This window comes from Plutella xylostella, chromosome 8, assembly GCF_932276165.1.
Source record: "Plutella xylostella chromosome 8, ilPluXylo3.1, whole genome shotgun sequence".
NCBI classification, from domain to species: Eukaryota; Metazoa; Arthropoda; class Insecta; order Lepidoptera; family Plutellidae; genus Plutella; species Plutella xylostella.
Window position 1 is genome coordinate 1,772,722 of NC_063988.1, and position 22,308 is coordinate 1,795,029.

At 36.7% G+C, this 22,308-nt stretch overlaps 1 protein-coding gene and 2 long non-coding RNA genes across 3 annotated transcripts in view; all 3 read left to right on the forward strand.

The window, feature by feature from the left end:
- Nucleotides 1-309: 309 nt before the first annotated feature.
- On the forward strand, nucleotides 310-1,300 carry LOC125488885. Its single transcript, XR_007266552.1, has 3 exons — nucleotides 310-679; nucleotides 943-1,079; nucleotides 1,166-1,300. It is a non-coding gene; the product is annotated as an uncharacterized LOC125488885 (long non-coding RNA).
- Nucleotides 1,301-14,279: 12,979 nt separating this feature from the next.
- Nucleotides 14,280-22,308, forward strand: part of LOC105393737 (receptor-type guanylate cyclase gcy-25) — a 58,826-nt gene continuing 50,797 nt past the window's right edge. The window contains exon 1 of the mRNA XM_011565536.3: nucleotides 14,280-14,894. Coding sequence (XP_011563838.3) covers nucleotides 14,884-14,894 — 11 coding nt within the window. The 5' untranslated portion in view covers nucleotides 14,280-14,883. The remainder of the gene's footprint in view (nucleotides 14,895-22,308) is intronic.
- LOC105393733 lies at nucleotides 18,476-22,038 on the forward strand. The gene is made up of 3 exons (XR_961037.3): nucleotides 18,476-18,790; nucleotides 20,196-20,278; nucleotides 20,733-22,038. It is a non-coding gene; the product is annotated as an uncharacterized LOC105393733 (long non-coding RNA).

Sequence of the window (22,308 nt, forward strand, 5' to 3'; positions counted from 1 at the left end):
CAGCCATCCGACCCCAAGCTAGGCAGAACCTGTGTTATGGGTGTCGGACAGCTGATATATCTACACAAATACATTAGTAATTAGACATTAAATTTAGTAATATTAAAATAAATTAAATCAGCTGGTTTTTTTGACACCCGGTTCGTAGGGTTACCGGATAGATACTAAATATAAATATCAACACCCAAGACCCGAGTACAAATATCTGTCTTTAAACAAATATCTGCCCCAGCCGGGAATCGAACCCGGGACCTTCGGCTCAGTAGTCAGGGTCACTAACCACTACGCCATTCGGTCGTCGACATAATATGATAAGAGTTTAAATAAAAGTACGTCAGTATAGTAAGTAGGTAGCCGGTCCGGATATCGCGAATACATTATATACCTATATTATGTAGGTGGGTATAGGCCATTATGAAACGGCACCCACAGCCTGCAGCGGCGTAAAATATTTTTTTCAGTATCCGGGCGCGACCCGTTCAGTGCGCCCGCGTCATCCCGCCAGCCGTGCGTAGATAACGGGACGAGGCGGCGCCCGCGCATCCACGCCCGGATACCGAGCACCCTACGAACAGCTAGCAACAACCAACATTTAACACCAGTGGATACTAGTGATACATGTATATGTATAGTGTTCGTTTCATTTTGTAATGAAGGCAGCGTTGACTAAAAAAGAGAGGTAAGAAAATATGTATTGTTATTTATTACTGTTGCGAAGTCAATACACAGAAATTGGAAGTAGGTAGATGTATTGACGCCGATGGGTAGAATATAGATGTAATGATAATAGATGGAATGTAGTAGGTGTATACAATAAAAAATAGGTGTAAACAGTATGAACCATAATAATTATAATAAGTAGTACAAATTTATTACATTATATAACAATATTATTTATTAATATAAAAAAAAAAATAGAATAAATATTTAATGTTATTTCAGGGGAAACTTAGGCAGTAGACCAACCGGAAAAGAAAAAACAGCAAAAGTTATGATGTTGACGTGATGATCTACTGCGTGCAGCCTGCAGCCAAGCAGTCTGGAACATCGAGCCTTTGCTATGCGTGAATACCTAAGAAGTAGGTAAAACTTCCTATGGCCCTTTTCGTTGTTCTTCAAGTAGGATCATTCTGTACCGATATTTAAAAGTGGTAATTGATTTCAGGTCACGAAGGGGTGGTCTCAGCGTGTTCCATATGAAGCTGGCTGCATAACGGAACGAGTGGCGAAACAAAGCGGTTTTGTGCTTCGGTGTGACCATAAGATAAGTGGACGCTCTAGTATTAATTGTGTGATAGTCGCGAGACCATGCAAGTTTGTTGAATAGGTACTGGGGTGATTTGTACTTAATTACACCAAACAGAAGCGCAGCTAGGTGCAGCCGCTGTCTGGCGGCTACCTTCAGTAGCCCGCAAGAGTTGAGATAAGGGGTAACATGGGAGCGGGGGGGGATATCCACACAAAATCTAATACAGGCATTTTGTACCCTTTGTAGTAGTTTTTCAGTTTTTCTTAACAGGCATGGGCCATATACAGTGTCAGCGTAATTTAATTTAGAAAGAACAAGCGACTCACATAACTGTATTCGCAGATTAACATTAATGTAACTTCTAATTTTATAAAGTGTCTTGAGTCTGAAGAAGCAGTTTTTGACCATTTCAGTTACATGTTTTTCAAACCGTAAATAATTGTCGAATGTTAGACCTAGGTTACGAGCTTCGGTTACCTGTTCAATATCTACTCCTGCTAGTTTTATATTAGGGTTATTGATATTAGTAATTTGAACTTGTTTCCTTGAGCCAATTACAATATATTTTGACTTATCAGGATTAAGTTTCAAAAAATTTTTGTTAGACCAAGTTGCAATACGGTCTAAGTCCTGGTTTATAAGATCACAAGTATTGTTAACGTCAGATGGGGATCCCGATAGATATAATTGTAGGTCATCAGCATAGATATGGTATTTGCAATTTACAATTTCGTTGGTGATATCGCTAGCGTAAAGGATAAATAGCAGTGGTCCTAAAGTAGATCCTTGTGGGACTCCTCTGGATACTGGATACTCAGCAGACGCAACTGTATTGCCATCACATTTCCTAAGCTTAACTATTTCTGAGCGTTTATCTAGGTAGCTGTAAAACCATTTGACCGTATTAGCATCAAAACCGTAGTATGTCAACTTTGCGATCAGCAGCGGAACATTGATAGTGTCAAAAGCGCGGGAAAAATCCAACAAAGTGAGAATGGTGGACATACCCTTGTCCGCGGAAGCCAGTATATTATCTACCACGTCAATTAGGGCAGAAGAGGTGCTGCGGCCTCGACGAAAACCGGACTGTACATCAGGCAGAAAACCATTAACCTCCAGGTAGTGGGACATTTGGTTATACACAGCTTTTTCTAGAATCTTTGACATGCATGATAGCAAACTTATCGGACGTAGGTCTTTGTAATGACTCGGAGTAGGTATTTTGGGTATAGGACTAACCAGTGCAATTTTCCACGGATCCGGAAATGTTGAAGTTTTAATAGAGTAATTAATTATGAAAGTGATAATATTTAGGGTTCGTGGCAACGTCAGCATGATCATATCCAAAGATATGCCATCGCAACCGAGTGCATTAGATTTAAATTTATTAATAATTTTGCCAACCATTAGCTCGTCAATAGGTGAAATATTAAAATTGTATGTGCCATGTCTGTGAGATTCATAATAATTATATCTGATAAATTGATGTTATTGTTACCTGGAATGTCAAGGAAGTGTTTATTAATTATGTCTGGATCACTAAAGCTATCAGGTAGGCAGTCATTTTTGTGTTTACGGAGAACAGTATTCTTAAGATTCTGCCATAATTTTGCCGAGTTTTTTATATTGTTGTTTATGTTGGACTGAAAATATGCTCGCTTTTCATTGTGTAAAGCTGCATTTACTAAATGTTTCAGGTCCTTATAGTAATTGTTATCTGAAGCGGAGTTAGTGATACGGAACCGTTTATGGGCTGCGTCTCGCAAACTCATCATGTACTTCACGTTATCAGTGATCCACGGGTAGTCGGCGGCCTTCACACGGACAGTGCGCTCGGGAGCATGTAGATTAAATAATTTTATAATGTAATCCGTAAACGTAATTACCATATCATTGACATTATCCAAACTTTTAATATGTTCCCAATTAATTAAATTTAGGTCAGAGTTAAATTGTTCTAAGATAATATTTTTTAATGGCCGGTAAGTAATCCATCGGGGCAAAGGTTTAGGTTTTTTTATATTCAATTCTACCGTGATAAAGGCATGCTTTCCTAGGGTAGGTATGTAGTCGACATTTAAACATTTAATATCCGAGTCAGAGCACACGACATCTATTAAGGTTTCGCTGCTGGTGGTGAAATGCGTAGGATCGGTTACGTACTGTTTTAAATCAACAGTATGAGCAAAATCATCAAAATGACGCCTCTTGTAGTCAGTACTATTAGGTAAAAGATTAATGTTAAAGTCACCCAGCACAATCATGTGGTCATAATTAGTGAAAGCTGTTATACTGTCCGTTAACGCATCAAAGAATGTACTACAGTCTTGCCACGGCGGTCTGTAGGCAGTTCCGATAATCAGTTTAATTGTGTTTACAGTACAACTTAACCAGATTTGTTCGACGCCGGCCGCGGCGGGATGTGTGCGAAATCTTACCTTAAGACCCGTTTTCACATACATACCTACGCCTCCACCTCGCATGCGCTTACCTGGGGGTCTCGGTGTGTGGCGTAGTTTGTAGCCGGGTATGACGGGCGCGCGGTCTATTTCCCCTTCCCTGAGCCAAGTTTCGTTGATAGCCATAATGTCAACATCATAGCGCAGTACCGTGGCTATGAGTTCATCATGCCCTGTGCCCAATGATCCCGCATTAAAGAGCCCAACTAATAATGACTTGTTTTTACCGGTCATTCTGTACATAATATAGAAATGTAGATAGTTTGTATAAGAGTATAAGATAACGTATAAGATAATATAATATAATGTATATATAGGATATGTTTGTGATATGTATGATGTGTGCGTGGGAACTATTGTAATAATAATAAGGTGTAACTTTGCGTTCGAGCGTGGGAATGATAATAAGTCTTGTGTATAGCGAAGTTTTAAAAATTATAATGCCAGGATAACATAGTACTATATTAGAGAACTGGGGCACAGTTTGACGTCTGGGCAGCAACTCAATCAGAGCAGTGACTGGGGTACAAGTGGTACAACAATAAGATACAATATTCACATACAGTACAAAACAAAATAGGCACGTAGTACAAATAACACATAACAAAGACACAAACAGGCAAAAAGTATCAATAAAGGACAGCTAATATGGTCAACGAGCGGTTTATGACGCGACTCCAAATACACGACTAATGTCATCAGCTGACCGTATCCAGTGTCGAGGTGTGTCCTGACCCTGGCGGGCGTATATGCGTCCCTTCTTGGTCCAGAGAAACCTCCAGGACAGACGTCGCCCGACATCCCGCGTTTGGTAATACAGTTGGCGGTTATACTTGGTCAGCCTCTCGTTGACGTAGAAGGGGCGCGGCGCTGAGGACTGGCTGAGGTCGGCCGAGGTGGCCCCGCGGCGCACGCGGGCCGCGGCCGTGAGCTCGTCCTTGACGGCGCGCCGCGTGAAGCGCACCACCAGCGGCCGCGGCCGGCCCGCCGCCCCCGCGCCCGCGTCCCCCCCCTCGCCCGGCGCCCGGCGCCTTGCTCCCACACGCTCCGCGCTGACTATGTCGCTCTCCCGGAGCGTGACGCCCAGCTTGGTCGCCACCGCCATGATCATATGGGTGGCATTCTCCCCGTTCTCCTCCGGGAGGTTGCTGACCTCCACGTCATTGCCCAGCAGCTCCTGGTCCTTTTCGTTGAGCTCTAATCGTAGCTCAGCGATGACAGCCTCCAGTCGGGAGCCCGAACCTTCCATCACCCGCTTCTCCAGTACATCCACCCTAGAGTCCAGGGTGCTGATCCGTTCGTCTGTTGCGGCGAATGAGCTTTTGAGGTCCTTGACCTCCGCCCGGAACAGGCGGATCTCCTCCCGCACGGCGCTCAGCTCCTCGCGGAACAGGCGGATCTCCAGCCCGAGCTCCACTTTAAATTCTTCCGTGGTGTCATTTGCAGTGGAGTTGTGGCGGCCATCGGACACAACCGGTTCGGGCAGCTCCAGGGAATCCATCCCTTCAGCAACGGGAGCATCGACGATGGGTGCGGGCGGCGGGTTCCCGGATACACATCCCGGGCACACCCAGTTGGGGGTGCCTTCCTCGCCTCCCTTGAGGCAGAATGGGTGGTACACGGTACCGCATTTAGTGCATTTCGCACACTTAGCGATATCCGCCCGACCTATATATTTCTTACAGCCACCGCACTTGGTCATTATCGTGAGAGTAATTAGTTTACCACCGAGATAGCAAGTAAACTATGATTGCAATAGATGTCACTAGCGTCCGTTGTGATATCGGGATCCCTAGATGGCGCTGTTAGTGATTTTTTCAATTTTAAATTTTGCGATTATGAGGTAAACACACTTTTAGGAACTAAGAGGTACCCACAATTAATGTCCACAATATATCCTTTAGGCACTTTTAGTAACACTAATATTGACGTTAATACTGCACTGATAATTGGGATAACATTTAATGCACATATATGTAACCCGATAGAACTTTTAATAAACTTTTTGTGACTTAGAACTTTGTCGTTTTATTTTTAAAAACAGAAGTACACAACAGTAAGCAACACTCGTCGACGTTCGTGACGTCACACCATGTTTACATATGCATGTTAGAGGTACAGACCTAAAATCAATACCCAGAATCCAAGAATGAATATTTAACTTAGAATGTTTACAATGCAGGACATAAAATAAGTTCAGGGTATAAAAAAATTGTAATAGTAAGCCAAAAAGCTGAGACTCAAGATGACTTTAATAAATAAGTACCAAAAAAAACTTAATATAAACTTTGACCTGACTTTTACTACGAATGCCTTATTACATACCAAAATCAAATCAAAATCAAAATAAATTTATTTGTCAAAAGCACAGGTGAGTACATTTTAAATACAGGATCTTATTTATAGTGAAGGTTCAAGCTATGCTTTACCCAAGGGGCGTACAAAAATGCGAGAGTTCACACACCATGCATAAAAAAAGAAAAGAAAATTAATAACAATCTAAAGCAGTGTAGCTATAATTTACAATAAATGTCACGAGATATAATCAATAGCAGTCAATATAAAAAAATAATAATAATTAAATCATATAATGTCATAATTAATTAATAAGCTATATTAATACAATATGTCAAAAAAAAAAAAAAAATATTATTATTATTTATTGATAAATCAATCAAACCTTTAAATTGTTTGGTCTGAGAGAAATTCGTGAATATTATAATAACATTTATCTATAAGGAACTTCTTTAGTTTAGCCTTGTATAAATGAGATTGAAATTCTTTTAGGGCTTGTGGAATTTTATTATATATAAGAGGAGCCATATTTATGATATTTTTTCTCATTAGTGCTGTTTTGCAACTTGGTAATGAGAGTTGATTAATGTACGGTGAACGAAAAGGTACATTGCGCATTCGTGCATTGGATTTTTTTGAAAATAAATAAAGATGACTATGCACAAAGACACCTATTTCATAAATGTATATGCATGGTAATGGCATCAACTTCAGTTTTTTAAAGTAGGGTGCACAACTATCAGTGTTCTTTAGATTACACATAGCCCTAATACATCTCTTTTGTGCTTTGAAGATTTGTACGTTATTGCTACAATTTCCCCAAAATATTATTCCGTATTTAAGTGCAGATGATACAAAACCATGGTATGAAGTTACCACTGCATCCAAATTAACTTCCTTTCTGAGTTGATGGAGTGCATAGGCTGATCGACTAAGTTTTTTTAGAAGTTCTTCAGTATGTGGTTTCCACGTTATTTTACTGTCTATCACCAAGCCCAAGAATTTGGTTGATGATACTTCTTCAATGACATTATCCTCATAGGCTATTCTTGTTTGGGGCGGTTTTGATCTTTGGCAAAAGTGAATAATTTTAGTTTTGTCAACATTTATTTGTAGATTATTGTCTTTTAGCCATTTTATAACGTCTATTAATGTTTTGTTAATGTCATTTTCATATTCATCAAAATTATTACATTTAATTATGGCTGTGCTGTCATCTGCAAATAGTATGAGAGGTTGTGTTATATGTCTCGGAAGATCATTGATATATATTAAAAATAGAAGTGGTCCCAGTACACTGCCTTGGGGTACTCCATATTTAACTTTTTTAGGATTGGACGAGTAAGTATTAACATATCCGGTTTTTAAATCTATGTTTGATATTTCTGTTATCTGCATTCTGTTACAGAGATATTTTTCAAACAATCGAAGTACATTGCCCCTGATACCATATGATTGGAGTTTATTTAATAATATTCTATGATCAACGCAATCAAATGCGCTTGACATGTCCATGAATATTGAGCATATTGGTATTCTCTTGTCGATATTCATTATAATGTAGTTTAAATGATCAAATATCGCCATGTCAATTGTTTTGTTTTTTTGAAAACCTTTTTGCTCTGGGCACAGTATTTTACGTTTTGTCAGATAGATATATAGTTTTTGGTGGATATATTTTTCAAATATTTTTGATATTACTGATAGCATCGCTAAAGGTCTATAGTATTTCATATTTTCCGGATCTTCTTTTTTAAACATAGGCTTTATTATTGCTATTTTTAATAGGTCAGGGAATGTGCCCTTCTCTATACACACATTAAGTATGTGGCTTAGTGGTTGAGCTATTGCTTCTGAGACAAACTTAATAACCTTCGTTGAGAGGCCATCGTGTCCGACGCTGTTTGTGTTTTTTAATGATTTGATTATCTTAATAATGTCATTTGATGTAGATAGCTCAAGAAACATTGAATTTAAGAAAGAATCTCCTGTGCTATTGGTCATAGGGGATATAGATTCATCTGTAGAGCTGATTTTATCTATGAAATAGTCATTAAAACATTTTGCGATGTCAATAGGGTCAGTTATAATTGTATTATTAGTTTTAATAGTATTTATCGGTGGCTTAAGTAGCATATTTTTATTTTTATTTATGATTTGCCAAGTCGTTTTTGATTTATTGCATGAGGTGCGGATTAAGTGATTATTTTGAGCTTTTTTAGTCAACTTTATTATACGTTTCAGCATATTTTTATACCTATCGAATTTTGCTTTGTTTTGGTCGGTCGGAGAAAGTCGATATGCCCAAAGTAGTTTTCTTTGCTTCTTACTACATATTTTGATCCCACGCGAAATCCATTTTTCTTTCCTGTTTATCGGTTTTCTAATAATTTTTTCAGGGAAACACTGTTCATATAACATATTGAAGAATTCCATAAATTGACAATACGCTTTATTTGGATCTTCCATATGACAAATTTCTGTAAACGAATAATTAGACAGATATGATTTAAATTTTGTTAAATTTTCATTGCTGTAGTGCCGTCTTCTCATTAGTAAATAATTAAAAGCGTAAGTTTTTTTGACTGGTAATTGTAAAAGCTGTGCTGTATGATCCGATAGTCCTAAGTCTAAGACATCGCCTTTACAGTCACGTCGGATATTATGTGCAAAATTATCTAGGCAGGTTTTACTTATCAGCCTAGTGGGCTCATTAAATTCAAGTTTCAAATTATAGCTTAACAGTAAATTTTGGAACTCCTGTGTTTGTCTAGTATTGTTTAAAATATTTATATTAAAATCTCCACATAAAATAATCTTTACATCTTTTTTGTTATAAACTTTCTTAAGTATATTTTCACAGCATTCATAAAATATATCATAATTCTCCTTTTTAAGGGGGACTCTATACAAACATATAATAATGGTCTTATGATCTAACAATTCTACTGCACAACATTCTACATAATTTGGAACGGAGTATTTTTTTACTCCTGTTAGTTCCTTGTATCGTAGTCCATTTCGTACTAAAATACAAGCACCTCCCCTACATTTGGTTTTTCTCGAAAAATATGAAGCTAATTGATAGTTTGGAATGCTGAGTATGTCTTCATGACCCGACGGCATGAAATGTTCAGTAACGCAAATTACATCAACTTGAACTTGCCTTTCTTGTAGTTCTTTTACATGCAAAATAAGCCTATCGGATTTATTAATAAGCCCTGCAATATTTTGATGCATAATATATAGGTATTTATAAAAGAAAAAAATTATTGCTATTATTTTTACTCTTGGTCTCCGAAACATGTCCTATATTATCGTCATTCACGATTTTGTTATTAATGTAAGAAGTGTCTAGATTACTGATTTTATTTAATAGTTCCTTTAATTTGTAAAATATATTTTTCATTCCATTGTTGTTGACAGTTCCATATTTCATATTATAAGTTACATAATCATATGTCAGTTGCAGATTGGAGTCAAGAATGTGCGCATACTTGTGAGTGGTGACGTCTAACCATAAAAGGTTATTAAACGTTTCAACTCTCCAGTTGAACATGTTTTTGCTGTGGGAGCAGTTGTATGTTGGTAGGCAGATGACTATATTCGTGAAATCTATGGTTTGAAGTGTAGTCCTTATCTGACTTATCACGTCAAAGTAGTTACTTGTGCATTTGAAGTCTTCCTCGCCAATCATAATGACACAAAAATCGTTCTTTGTGTAGTTTTTTAATGTAGTTTTTATACTTGAGATAAGTGTAGCAATATTACCATTTGTGTGGATATGGTGACAGTATCTATAATTTCCTTGGAATGTATTTTCAACGATCTCAGTGATGTTGTTATTTTTGTTGCTGCTTATTATACAGATATTGTGTTTCTTCGCATTGTTTTTAGGTTTCATAGCTCCGTCTTTAGTTGTAATTGGTTCATATTGGTATTTTGTGGCATTTGGCAGTACTGTATCGGTCTGTGTTGCTGTAGTAGTATATGATGTATTCATAAGTGTAACATTTTTTGGCTTGGAAACTTTTGAGCCATTGGTTTTCTTTGGAGTAGATGAAGTCTGCTTAGTTTTCTTTGGTGTTACGTCGCATGTAACTTTTTTGTAAAGTACGCATTTCTTTTTCATTTCTTCCAATGAGGCCTTCAGAGAAGCATTTTCGAGTGATAAGTTTTTTACTTCTTCGTGCGCTATAGATAATTGGATTTTTATGTCGTCTAATTCGTGTCGTAAGTCTTCCAATTTATCACAACTTTCTGTTGATATATTCGGTAAGCTATTTGTGCTGCCATCTAGTGTTGAGGACGAGTAATTTTTTGTATTATCAGTTTCGGAGTGTCTCCTAGCTTTTCTTCGTAGTGTTATGTTGCTTGGAGACTCCATATTTCTTACAAAAATTGTCGGTCGGAGCGGGGATCGAACTCGTGTCTCTCGCTTGAGAATGCTTATAAGGCAAAAAGACAAGCTCTTAGCCGACTGCGCTATTGAGTCGATGTTATTTGATGTGAAACTTATGATCTATTTCATCAAATTTTTGTTTTTGTTGATTTGGCAGTTATTGGACTTTGGACTTGATTAAATAACGTAATCAGAATAACTGTTTTTTTATCACTTTATATCACTTTTTAGATCATTTTATATCACTTTGTTCATTGTAATATTGTTATTTATAGACTTTTATGTCCGCAAAGCATTTTAAGTATTGTTTTAACACTCCTTTAGCGCTTTATTTTTACGAATTTCACTTTCTTATTTTATTTGTTATTTACCAAATATTTTTAATACCACTTGTACTTATTATTTGGCACATGCTTACTATTATTATGGAAATAGATTTAAGTTTTCACTGTTATAGCTATTTTTAATATCGAATGTAAACAGAGACGAATAAAAATAGTACTGTTCTTGGCGATGGTGGCGCCCTCTCCTAAATAATACCTACTATATTATTTCCAAAAGCCGTCGATAAAAGTGCTTTACAATACAAATTTATATACAACTAGCTGTCCCCGCGCGCTTCGCTTCGCCTTAAAAAGTTTTCCCGTGGGAATTCCGGGATAAAAAGTACCCTATGTTTTTTCCCAGGGTCTAGACCGTATGTATACCAAATTTCATTCAAATCCACACAGACAGACACAGTTACTTTCGCATTTATAATATTAGTTAGGATATAATATACAATACAAACGGGCTCAGCGTCTCTCAGCTTGTTATACTTACTACTTTCACAACATCCTGTATATGAATACTATGCCAGGACTTCAGCTAAGAGCCTCCTTCAATGAGGTCAGAGGTCAGGTTTCAGTGAAGGACCGGGCGGGACTATATGTACCTAATTGGGACTAACGGAAATAGCGGCGAAAAGTGCGAGCCACAATAAACCCCATCTTATCTACCCCTCAGTGTGGCAACACTATTCATGTAAATAAGAGAGTGTTTATTTATATATGTCGCAGGCAACTGGTTTAATCTCCTGTTTGATTGAACCACTAGCCCGTTCATTGGATGGCGCTGTTCAGTTGTATGACTAGGCCGAACGTTGATTGTACAAGCGTCACAAAACGTCCAACTAGTTAGCTGACTTAAAATCAGTCAGGTGGTGAATAAAACAAATATGGCGTCTAACAGCTAACAGCTGACACAAAAAGCACCTATATTGTTAGTTTTTTGCAAATAAATTAGCTTTAAAGTGCGTTATTTGTGTTAAAATAGTGTGACAACATGGATTTATCTATTATTACGCCGCGGGCGGATAGTTTCAAAGAAAAAAATGTGGCGAAACTGGATAATTATGAACAACAATATGAAGGTACGTTTATTGTTATTGTTTAGTTAATTTGTTAGATAAGAGCTTTGTAACATAGTCTTTTTGTTGACTCTTGTCTGGTGATGTTCACCCTAACCAGACATTACAAAGTTGCTATACTATATCCCATTCAACGACTTCGCTGTATGACGTTCAGTCAAGACGTCGAACGTTACAATCAACGACTTGACGAGTTGTCCTTTAGTCATACAACTGAATAGCGCCATCCAATGAACGGGCTAGTGGTTCAATCAAAAAGGAGATTAAACCAGATGCCTGCGACATATACATAAATATGGTAGACAAACTCAAAAATAGAATAGAATAATTGGAAAAACACCAGCCATGTAGGCTGGAGTTTTGCCAGTTTTCACCTATGGTTTTATTAAAGAAGGTGCATAGTAAAATTAAACTTACTTCTCGTTAGAGATGTAATAATTTATGTTACTTAAACACAGGCCTATGACACCTTGTAATTTTTTGTAATAAAACAAAAGTAGCGTTTACCGATACCTTTTACTTCGGTACTCGGGCCGACTTTGCCACTCTGGCGCCATCTAAGACTCTATACATGGTGTTGCAAAAAGGGTATATTAAGCCGAAAATAAATGTTGTAATACCGATTTCATTTTCGGGATTAGATATACCATGCTGCACATGTAGGTTTCGGCTTAGTATACCCTTTTTGCAACATTCTGTATATCCCTTAATTTAATCATATCCGAGCACTTCTTGGGTTTGTCAAGCTAGAGTGACCCCGTATCATATCGGTGGGACGGCCGCCGCAGGCCCAGTGAAAACATTAATTAATTTTCAGGAACATGACAAAGTTTACCCTGTGTTCCTGAATAATGATCGTCATTGTATCTTGTTAATAAAGCTTATTTATTTATACAAGTGTTTGATATTATAACACACTCACGTGCAATGAAAAAGTTCCACCTGCCATTTACGTTCCATATGTATGTCACAAGAACTTTTTTATTGCTCGTAGTCGTGAGTGTATCAGTATTGTCAGCATCATAAGAAGTATATTAGCTATAATTTTTTATAGTTGTCCATAGTAAGTCCATAAGTAAGTATATCTCCGTGTCTTGTTTTTTATATTTATAAACTTCTCTCCTATCAGCCTATCGCACTACCAATCACTTTCTCGACATCACCAAAGGTTAACTGGTAGAGAATGCCTAGTAGCATTAAGTTCGCCTTTGTACAATATTTTTTTTATATGCAATAGATCATTTATAATAATAATAGCTTTCCGCTCTAGTTAAAGAAAACCGTAGTTTACCCTTTGCAAAGCTAACCTTATTGTACTATTTTAAATGTATTCAGATTATAATAGAGCTATTAAGATTTACCAGCATTCATAAACCACTTCCATTATTACTTACCTAAAATATTACGGTGAGTATCATAAGATTCATAAGTAAAAGCCAATAAAGCTAAAGCGATTTGATGAGTAAATTCCCTAGCTTAATTGTTATACCTGCTATAACACATACAAAACTAATTAAATTGAATACCTACATAAATTATGTATTTAGGGTCACTTTTACCAAACGCTAAGGGCCATTTGTACCAAAATATTAAATCTAGATTTAGTGTTAAATGATAACATAAATCTAGATTTGACACTTAGGGCCACTTGCACCAAAATATTAATTCTAGATTTAGTGTTAAATCTCGATTTAGTGTCAAATTTTATAAGGACCGACGTTTCTTAAATTGACATTTGACACTAAATCTAGATTTAATTTTTTGGTGCAAGGGGCCCTTAGGTGCATGTCATGTCAAAACTGGCAAAGTGCGAGTTGGACTCGCGCAATGAGGGTTCCGTACAAGTCTACTAACCTGAGATATTTTTTCTTTTAATTTCGTTATAATTTTGTACTACATCCGTGATTTCTTTCATATTTTTTGGACCAACTATTTAACCAACCCGTTTCTGAGAAAAAGGCTGCTGAAAGACAGACTTGTGGTGTTTCTTGGTGGGATTAATCATAAATCGATCGAATGGCAGATAAATTAATTTACCACACACAGAACCACAGATACTCAAACACATAAACATTATTTTCATTCAGAGTGGTTGAAAATAAACGTACGTGAATAAATTGACGTACAATGTGGATCTGTAATTCCGTAAGTTTAAACTTACAACCTCAAAACTTAACAACCTTACAAAATTGAACATATTCTTTTAAAATTTTGAGTGAAATTTTCAGTTTGTATGACAAAAGAACCTGATAGACTATGTGGGCAGTGAGCCTCATGAAACTGTATCCGACACAAATTGCCTCAAAGGCTTTGAAGAGAGTAATTTGTCATCCGTTCACGAACCATTCACAATCTTACGTCATCCGCCGGCCGGCCGATGTCCGTTACTTAATTCGAATACTTCAAAATCGAAGCACTTCGTTAGTTATTTAAAAGCCACAATGCGCCGACCAGCTTATGTATCGATTCGAATTAACATGCGAATGCACTCGGATTTGCATGATTTTAATAATCGCTGGATTACGAGCGCGTACCGGCGGAGAAGCGATAAAAGTGCGAAGGATTGACCCTCAATTTGAGTGTGAGCGTCTCCGTCGAAGCGGGTCAGGCCCGGTGAAATTTGTGAAATATTCAGGACCGCAGTTCAGCCCCAGCCAGCGCCCCGGCCGCAGCGTCGCGGGAGCCGCCATGTGCATCCAACCATCGGGCTTCACATAAAACTTAGCACAAGAGCAAGTTCGCAATAAAACCGTAGTTGAAGCTGAAAATTGTCTGCCAGGTCATGCCCCTGAAACTCGCGCTCCGGAGCCCCTGGCCGGCAGTTCTGCTCAGACCAGTGTAACAGGCGGTTGTGTCCACAATATTTTAGAGAAAAACCGAACGTTCGCTCAATCGGTATTCGGAATTTAAAATTTTAGTCCAACGGCTATAGTATTTTTTAGTGTAGTTTTTAAGGAGTGTATTCGTAATTTCGTAGTTACTTCATAGTGTGTGTGGATGTGTGTCAGTGGGTTGACTGTGTGTACTACTAAGAGCTAACTTCTGGGAGCAAACAGAAATTGAATGAGCCATGGAGAATAGGTGAGTACCTAAAATAACACAAAAGTTACTTTACAGCTAAATTGTGTGCTTTGTTTGGAAATTTTAGGATCACGAAGTTTTAGGTAATTTCAATAAACTACGCCCCGAGGGTGAGTTAATGTTCGTTATTGCTTTAAGTATAACTTTATCGGTATAATGAAGTTGACTTACCAATACTTACTAATTAAACATGGATTAATTATGTAATCCTCAACAACTCTGTTTTGCATGCTAAGTGCTTAGGTTTGTAAAGGCAGGTTCACAATAGTCTAGTGGGAAATACTTGAGATGCTCTTGAAAGGTGTCTTCAGACATTTCTCTGTGAATATTTTCACACTTAACGGGCTTTTGGCTTCGTTGTATTGTAGTACTTAGGGACGTTGTTGAATACACTTGGCCACAATTATTGTTCTTGAACCTGTAATGTTAATAAGAAGTTATATTTTTTGGCTACCTATCTAATGACCGAAAAACCTGAAGTTTTGAAGATGTTATAAGTACTTACAACTTTAATATTAAGAAAAAAAATTGTAAATCGCATTATTTTATTTTACTTAACAAAAAGCAGAGCTATGGCTAAAAATTTAATAGTCGTGTTAAAATTCGATAACAATTTTATTAAATATATTAATTATTACAGTCGTCTAAAGTAAATATTTGACCCCTCCTCAATACATCAAATATCTGCGACTGTACGATTTACTTACCAACGAATTTATTTATTTGATACTTTATTATACAAATATGACATAAGTGTAAAAAAGGTGGATTTAAGGCTAAAAGCATTTTCTACCAGCCAACCTATATATAAGAGGTACAGGAAAACAAGAAGAAAGGTGCAAAAAAAAGTATTTTAAACAGGAAAAACTAATTATTCGGTTCATCTAATCAAGTTACACATTATTATAAAAGGTTAATTCTTTTTTTAATGTTGTATGAGCCACCCATACATGAGACTATTTGATGACAGCGCGTACATGCGCGCCCTCAATTAAGGAAGTCGTGACATCTTTGTAAATACACGATTAGTACATTTACGATTATTATAAGTTTAAGCTTTAGTACATTATAGACCTTTATACGTATCGGTTATGTATTCATTCTGACACCCTGACATCCTGACATCTCTAATTGACAATAATCTTATACAGAGTGTGACAATTGCATACCGCTCTGTACAAATGTTAAGTTCCAATTTCTCCATAGTCGGTTTGACAGGGATTGATTTATAAATTAAACGTCATCTGCATATAAAATTCATGACAGATGTGTCAAAAATCAACCACTTAGAACTAACCAGAAATTGACACTTTATTGATTCGTAATAATTAATTCTGTAAGTATATAACCTTTTTATTGACAATATAAGGTATAACCACACTAGAGTAACAATCACACATTTTACACAATGCATAAAAAGAGGAAAAGCAAAAATACTAATTAAAAATAGCCCGGGAGCCGCTTTCAGTAAGTCACGTTGCAATTTTATGGAGCAGGTTATTAATGGACAAACGAAGGAATGGAATTTTTCATAACACTCATGTAGCCTTTTATTGTATCCTAATGTTAATGGCTTCACAACTGCTGTTAACAATCAGAAAAAATATGAAATAACCAAACTAAGGCCATGTTTCACAATAATGTCTACCTGTGGGATAAAAGACATGCTGTCACTCGCTGTAATTATGTTTTACACAGTGACAGTTTGACTTTTATCCCACAGGTAGACATTATCCAAACATTGTGAAACTCCACATCGACAAAATCTAAATTTGTTTAAACACAAGAGAAACATTAGAGTCAAACAATCCTAACTTTGCAATGGGTAAAGGATGGTTTTGTTAAACTAGTGTGTATGAAGAAGAAAAATATCAGTATTAGAAATAACAAAGAATTATTGTTGGCTGAATAAACTTCTTTCGGTTTTGGCAGGTGTCAAGTTACTGTTGCAAAGTTAGCGAAGTTGGACTCTAGGTTAGTAGGACAATACAGTAGTAAAAGTTAAACAATTGTATTAATTAAATACTTACTTAACAATAATTTATGATGAATAATCGAAAACTAATGAAGAGCGTGTGACAAAATTCAGTAAATTACCAAATACCTAAGCTACCAATATTTTTGCAAATTAAATATCTGCATTGACGTTCTCAGGTGTGAAACTGGCAGTTAGTAAATAGTGTTTGCTGTGAACTGTGGTAGAGAATGTGCTCTGACTCAGCATAATGCTGCAGGGATGCACTGCGCTGGTAGTTTTGCGTTTTTTTAAATTCTTTTGAAATAAACTATATTGGTAGCGGACAATATGAGGTTGCAGCTTACTGCTAGCGGCGTTACATCGGCTTAGGCGCACGGAATTATCTCCGGGTACGCCAAAGCTAGTTAATATAATATCTGGTTTTTGACAGTCAGGTGCACAGTTAATTCGCGCAAGTAGTACACAATGTCAAGTTCTCGCCTCACCGCCGCCGCGACGCCGCCTCGACTCTCGTTGAGTGAGCGATCTTAGAGAAGAGTTGTGTTCCTTCGAGCGGAGCGTCTTACGGCGCCACCTGTCGCAACGTCATTGCAGCTTTCCATGAGTTTGTATAGGATTCATTTGGCTGTTAGCGACATGTCGCCCGGCGACTACGTCCATAGAAATACTTACCTAGAAACCAGCAGTGGTCGTCTGCTGCAACCTCGAATCATATAGTTCGCAGCCAATTGGCACCTTTATGCCACGCCTCCAGTGATATTATTATGACCCTCCAATTTGTCATAAAGACCTCTGAATCATGCAATATATCATCACCTGTAAAATATGAATGACACTATCAGTGATTTAAACAAATTATTTTATCAATCTTCGACGATGTGACTCACAGCCGGTGGGAATGAAGAGATCCTTTGGAAGGTCACTCTACTCTACTTACAAAATTTCAGAGCCTTGCTGAGCTAACTGCGACTCTATCTCGAGGCATTAAACGTACTGCCTAGCATAACAGCTGTGTGGTACTTCGTGGTTCGAAAGCAAGAGTAGGCTCCACTGGCTTATCAGACGTGGACGAAAGGAAGGGTTACCATCAACATGATTTTTACCAAATATATGAGTATTTTCAATAATAAAAAACGACGATTTCGGCGACAGGCTTACTCTTATGTGAGCATTTAAATATATTATTTTTTTGTATGATTGATCAATGATAAGGTTATTGGCCCTATAAGTCATTGACCAAGTCAAACAGGGTGGTTAGCATAATAATACATATATTATTGTCTCAGCAAAAAATACTTCTATAGCCAAGCCTCAGTACTGATATGAAACAAAGTTTCTTATGTCCCTTTTTGGATACATTTAATTTATTATAGCGCCGACAACTACAGCAGGTAAAATAATTATGGATTCTGTTTTAAGTTGTCAAAATACAAATAATTTATGCAAAACTTAATACAAGTTATTGGTTCAAGTATGTAAAGCCACATCTTTGTAAGTTTGGAAAACCTAAAAAAATATCCGCAGTGCTCTCTAAAAAAGCGGCTAATTTACACATTACACATGGCAACACCTTACCATTCTCGTGTGTTCGTCACACGTGTGAGTCACCTCCACACTCAAGGTGTATCAAGTATATGCATACTCGCTTGACAAAATATTAGGCTGCCAGCTGGCTCGGTCGTGTCATCGTGTGGTCCTTTCAGTTTGCCGAGTACCTTAGCCAGAGAAACATGTATACTATATTGATTCTTCTTACGGTGGTGTTTGTGGCCTCAACTGCAAGCCACGACAGTGCAGTGTTTGCAAGTGAAAGTGATTTGGAAAACAGTGTGATTTTGCATAGAATCCGTCGAGAAGTTTTTAAAAACAAAGTGTGCCCCTCCGATAAAGTGCTGGATAATATTACCAAAAAGTGTGTGTAAGTATGAACTTAAAACTGTTTTTAGTAGATATTTACATAAGTTTGTGAGGATGAGTCCAAAAACTCAAAACTAAATGCACTATTGCATTGTTAATAACTGTTAAAATGTATTAAGCGTGCGCTAAATATAAATAACAGGTTCTGTAACTTGACAAAATATTACTATAGTATTAACGCAAAACCAACAGCAGCTGTTGTTGTTGGAAGGTCGAAGATAGCTAGGAGGCGTCATAGCGCGATTGGCGATAAACACGCACAGGTGATAGGTGGTTCGTGCATTAAACCAGTTTATGTACCTCGATAAAGATGCTCTAGGTATAATACAGATACAGGCTAATGTATAACATTAAGATTGAATTGGAATCAAAGTCAATCGATTATTGGTTGTGCAGTTGTGCAATATTTTTAACATCCAATTCTAAAATTGGTAAAACTGGTTTCAATTTCAACATAACAAATAACACTAGTCAGCAAGTGTAGTAACTAATAGAAACGCTGATCGATTTTACTATAATAAATATTTTACAATTCCAAGAAAAATACTAAAGTAGGTAAACTAAAGTATGCTATGTTCAGGTTTCGTTGCATTCAGAAACAGCAGCTCTAGTACAGGTTTTATAGTTTGTCGAAAACTATAAAAGTTTACGTTTTCTCGCATACTAAGTGGTGCCTCTAATGGAAACTATCATGAAACTTTTGACAGATAATGTATGCAGATGACAGAAGAAAACGAAAACTTTTTCGTTTTGATAAATAGCAAAACCTGTACTAGAGGATCTGATTATTTTAGAGATATTTAACCTTAACACCAGCAAATAGATGTACCTTCATAAGACATGTCGTATACGACTTTTCTCTCTGGAGATAGCGCCAGAACAGTCGACTAGCCTTCAGTCCGGATATTCCAGTATCCGGACCACGCCATTAACTTCATGACAGTACAGATAGCAACGAAACATACACTACGAATACGCTAACTTTGCAACTGGTAAAATATGTCTTATTTACTTACTAGTAGAAGGTAAGCTCAGGGTTTCATAATAAGGCTTGTTTCACATTTAGGCCCCTTCATAAAGAATCAGGGGGATCACTCTCTATGACGAAAAACGAAGTTTCGGAGCACTGCTGCGCGAAAAACGACTCTATCTCGTTATATTATACGTGCCTATTGCACGACAGCTCAAGCTAGTTTTTCGTCAGTATAGAGTAGCCCTCCTGAAATATTTAATTATCTGTTGATTAACCTGTAAACTGTTAGCCCATATAATGTTTCGCCTAACGAACTTTTGGTCCACAAATGTCTAATTATTGAATTGTATCGAAAACTGCATATTTATTTAACTTTAGGGTCCATAAATTTGTACGGAGCTTATTTTAAATTAAATTTTTATTTTTTCTTCAGGAAACCTATCGATAATTCCATCGATTACAAAGATTATCCCGAAATGGAATACGACATGGATAATACTTAAGAACCTATTAACGGTACGTAAAACAGGATAATATAATTTATACCTCGTTTCAGCTAGTATGATTCTTGACGTTATGAAGTCATTTTGAGGTCCAGCGTGTTGTAATGAATTCTCAAAGATTTTGCAATAGTAGGTATTTGTGGGTGATTCGGAAAATTTAGAACTGTCCCGAGAATCATCTTAGCTGAAACGAAATATAAGTGCCTAGATTATTAAAATTTAGAGACCACGAACAGGCAAACGCAGCGTGGGACGCCCTCCTGCCTGCTGGACTGACGACGTTAGGCGGGTAGCCGGTAGTGGTTGGATGAGGAAGGCCGAATGGCCGAGGACCGAGTGTTGTGCCGCTCCTTGGGATTAATTTAAGTTAATGTACTCGTAGTAAGATATACGAGAAATATATTTTGGAACGCAGTTCACTTAAAATTACTTAATTCTATTCTATATTTATTTTCCTTTTTTTTCAGACGCAATGTCTACTTTCGAAAGAAAAAGGAAACGAAGATACCTAGCTAAGAAAAGCGAGGGAAGATCCAAAACGATGTAGTATAATTATTCAAAAATAGTTGTATGTTTGTTGTACATACATTACTTTATTGTATATTACCTCTTAACACCTGCCTAAACAAGTATTGTATTCAATCTTAAATCGGTATTCGGTATCTGAGTATTAATGAAAAACTGTATGTGCGTATTGTGTTAGTTATTTATGTTTTTTTCTTTTTGTTAAGTATTATTAAAAGTTAAGATTTATAAGTACAGTTAAGTATGGAGTCCACCAGTGGATGACTAAGTGCTGCTGCTGATGATGATGAAGGAGGTTGGCTCTGACTGATCTTCCTGTGTCAAAAAGAACTTAACAAATAATTATGTGAAAGGTTCGTAACTGTGGTCAAAGGAAGAAAAATCTAGTCATTTTATGAAAAGCCTCAGTAAATGAATAGCTAACATTAATTTAGACTACTTATTTGAGCTAAAGCTTTTTCGCGAGTAGGTTTCATGTGCCTGATGTTTTATTTTTCGTGGGAATGTAGATAGATAGATAGATAGAATATTCTTTATTTGCACACACATATGAAATAAACTTACATAACTTAAATGTAGTTGTGTAGTAATGTTACAACCTGTAAAAAACTGTATTGATTTAAAATGTAAATAATTAATATTTAAAATTATTGAACTAAAGTAAGGACTACCAGTGAAAGTGTACATAATTTCCGCTGATAGCGTTGAATTATCCAAAACAAAACAAGTGATTATTGTAAAGAAATACTGATAAAATAATGTTTATTTATCGCTCTCTCAAAATTTGTTTATGTGTTGTAATCTATACGTATGTGAGGGTGTGCGTGTTGTGTTTGAATGTATGTGTCCATTTATATACAACAAGCTGTTCCCGCGAGCTTTGCTTCGCCTTAAAAAGTTTTCCCAAGGGAATTCCGCGATAAAAAGTAGCCTCTGTTCTTTCTCAGGGTCTAGACGATCTGTATACCAAATTTCATTCAAATCCGTTCAGTAGTTTTTGCGTGAAAGAGTAACAGACAGACAGACACAGTTACTTTCGCATTTATAATATTAGTTAGGATTCAGCATCAAAATACCTAAGTACTATGTATTTACTGTACAATGTTTACACATTTTATATGTAATTCTAATTTTAAACAAAGTAAATAATTTTCTTGAGTCGAATAAAGGCTGTTTACTGATTGTTTGTAAATGATAACTCATATTAACTGTATAGCAACGCAAATATTAAATGTTTACATTTCAAATTCGTTGGTTATTTCATTTTACCCGCTGAATCGTTTGTTAAAAATTAGTAGACCGGTATGTAAATTACTTCAATAGGTTTTTCAATGAGGAAAATATTTTCTATTCATATGGAAATTAGATACATCATAAGAGGGCCAATGCAGTTAGAAAGGGGGGGAAGGAACGAACAGATATGGTTTACTGCTAATCGTATCAAGTCTATAAGTATAATTAAAATATTTAATATGATGATGACGTAATATGGTAGCATAGCATAAGACGAAAGAGACT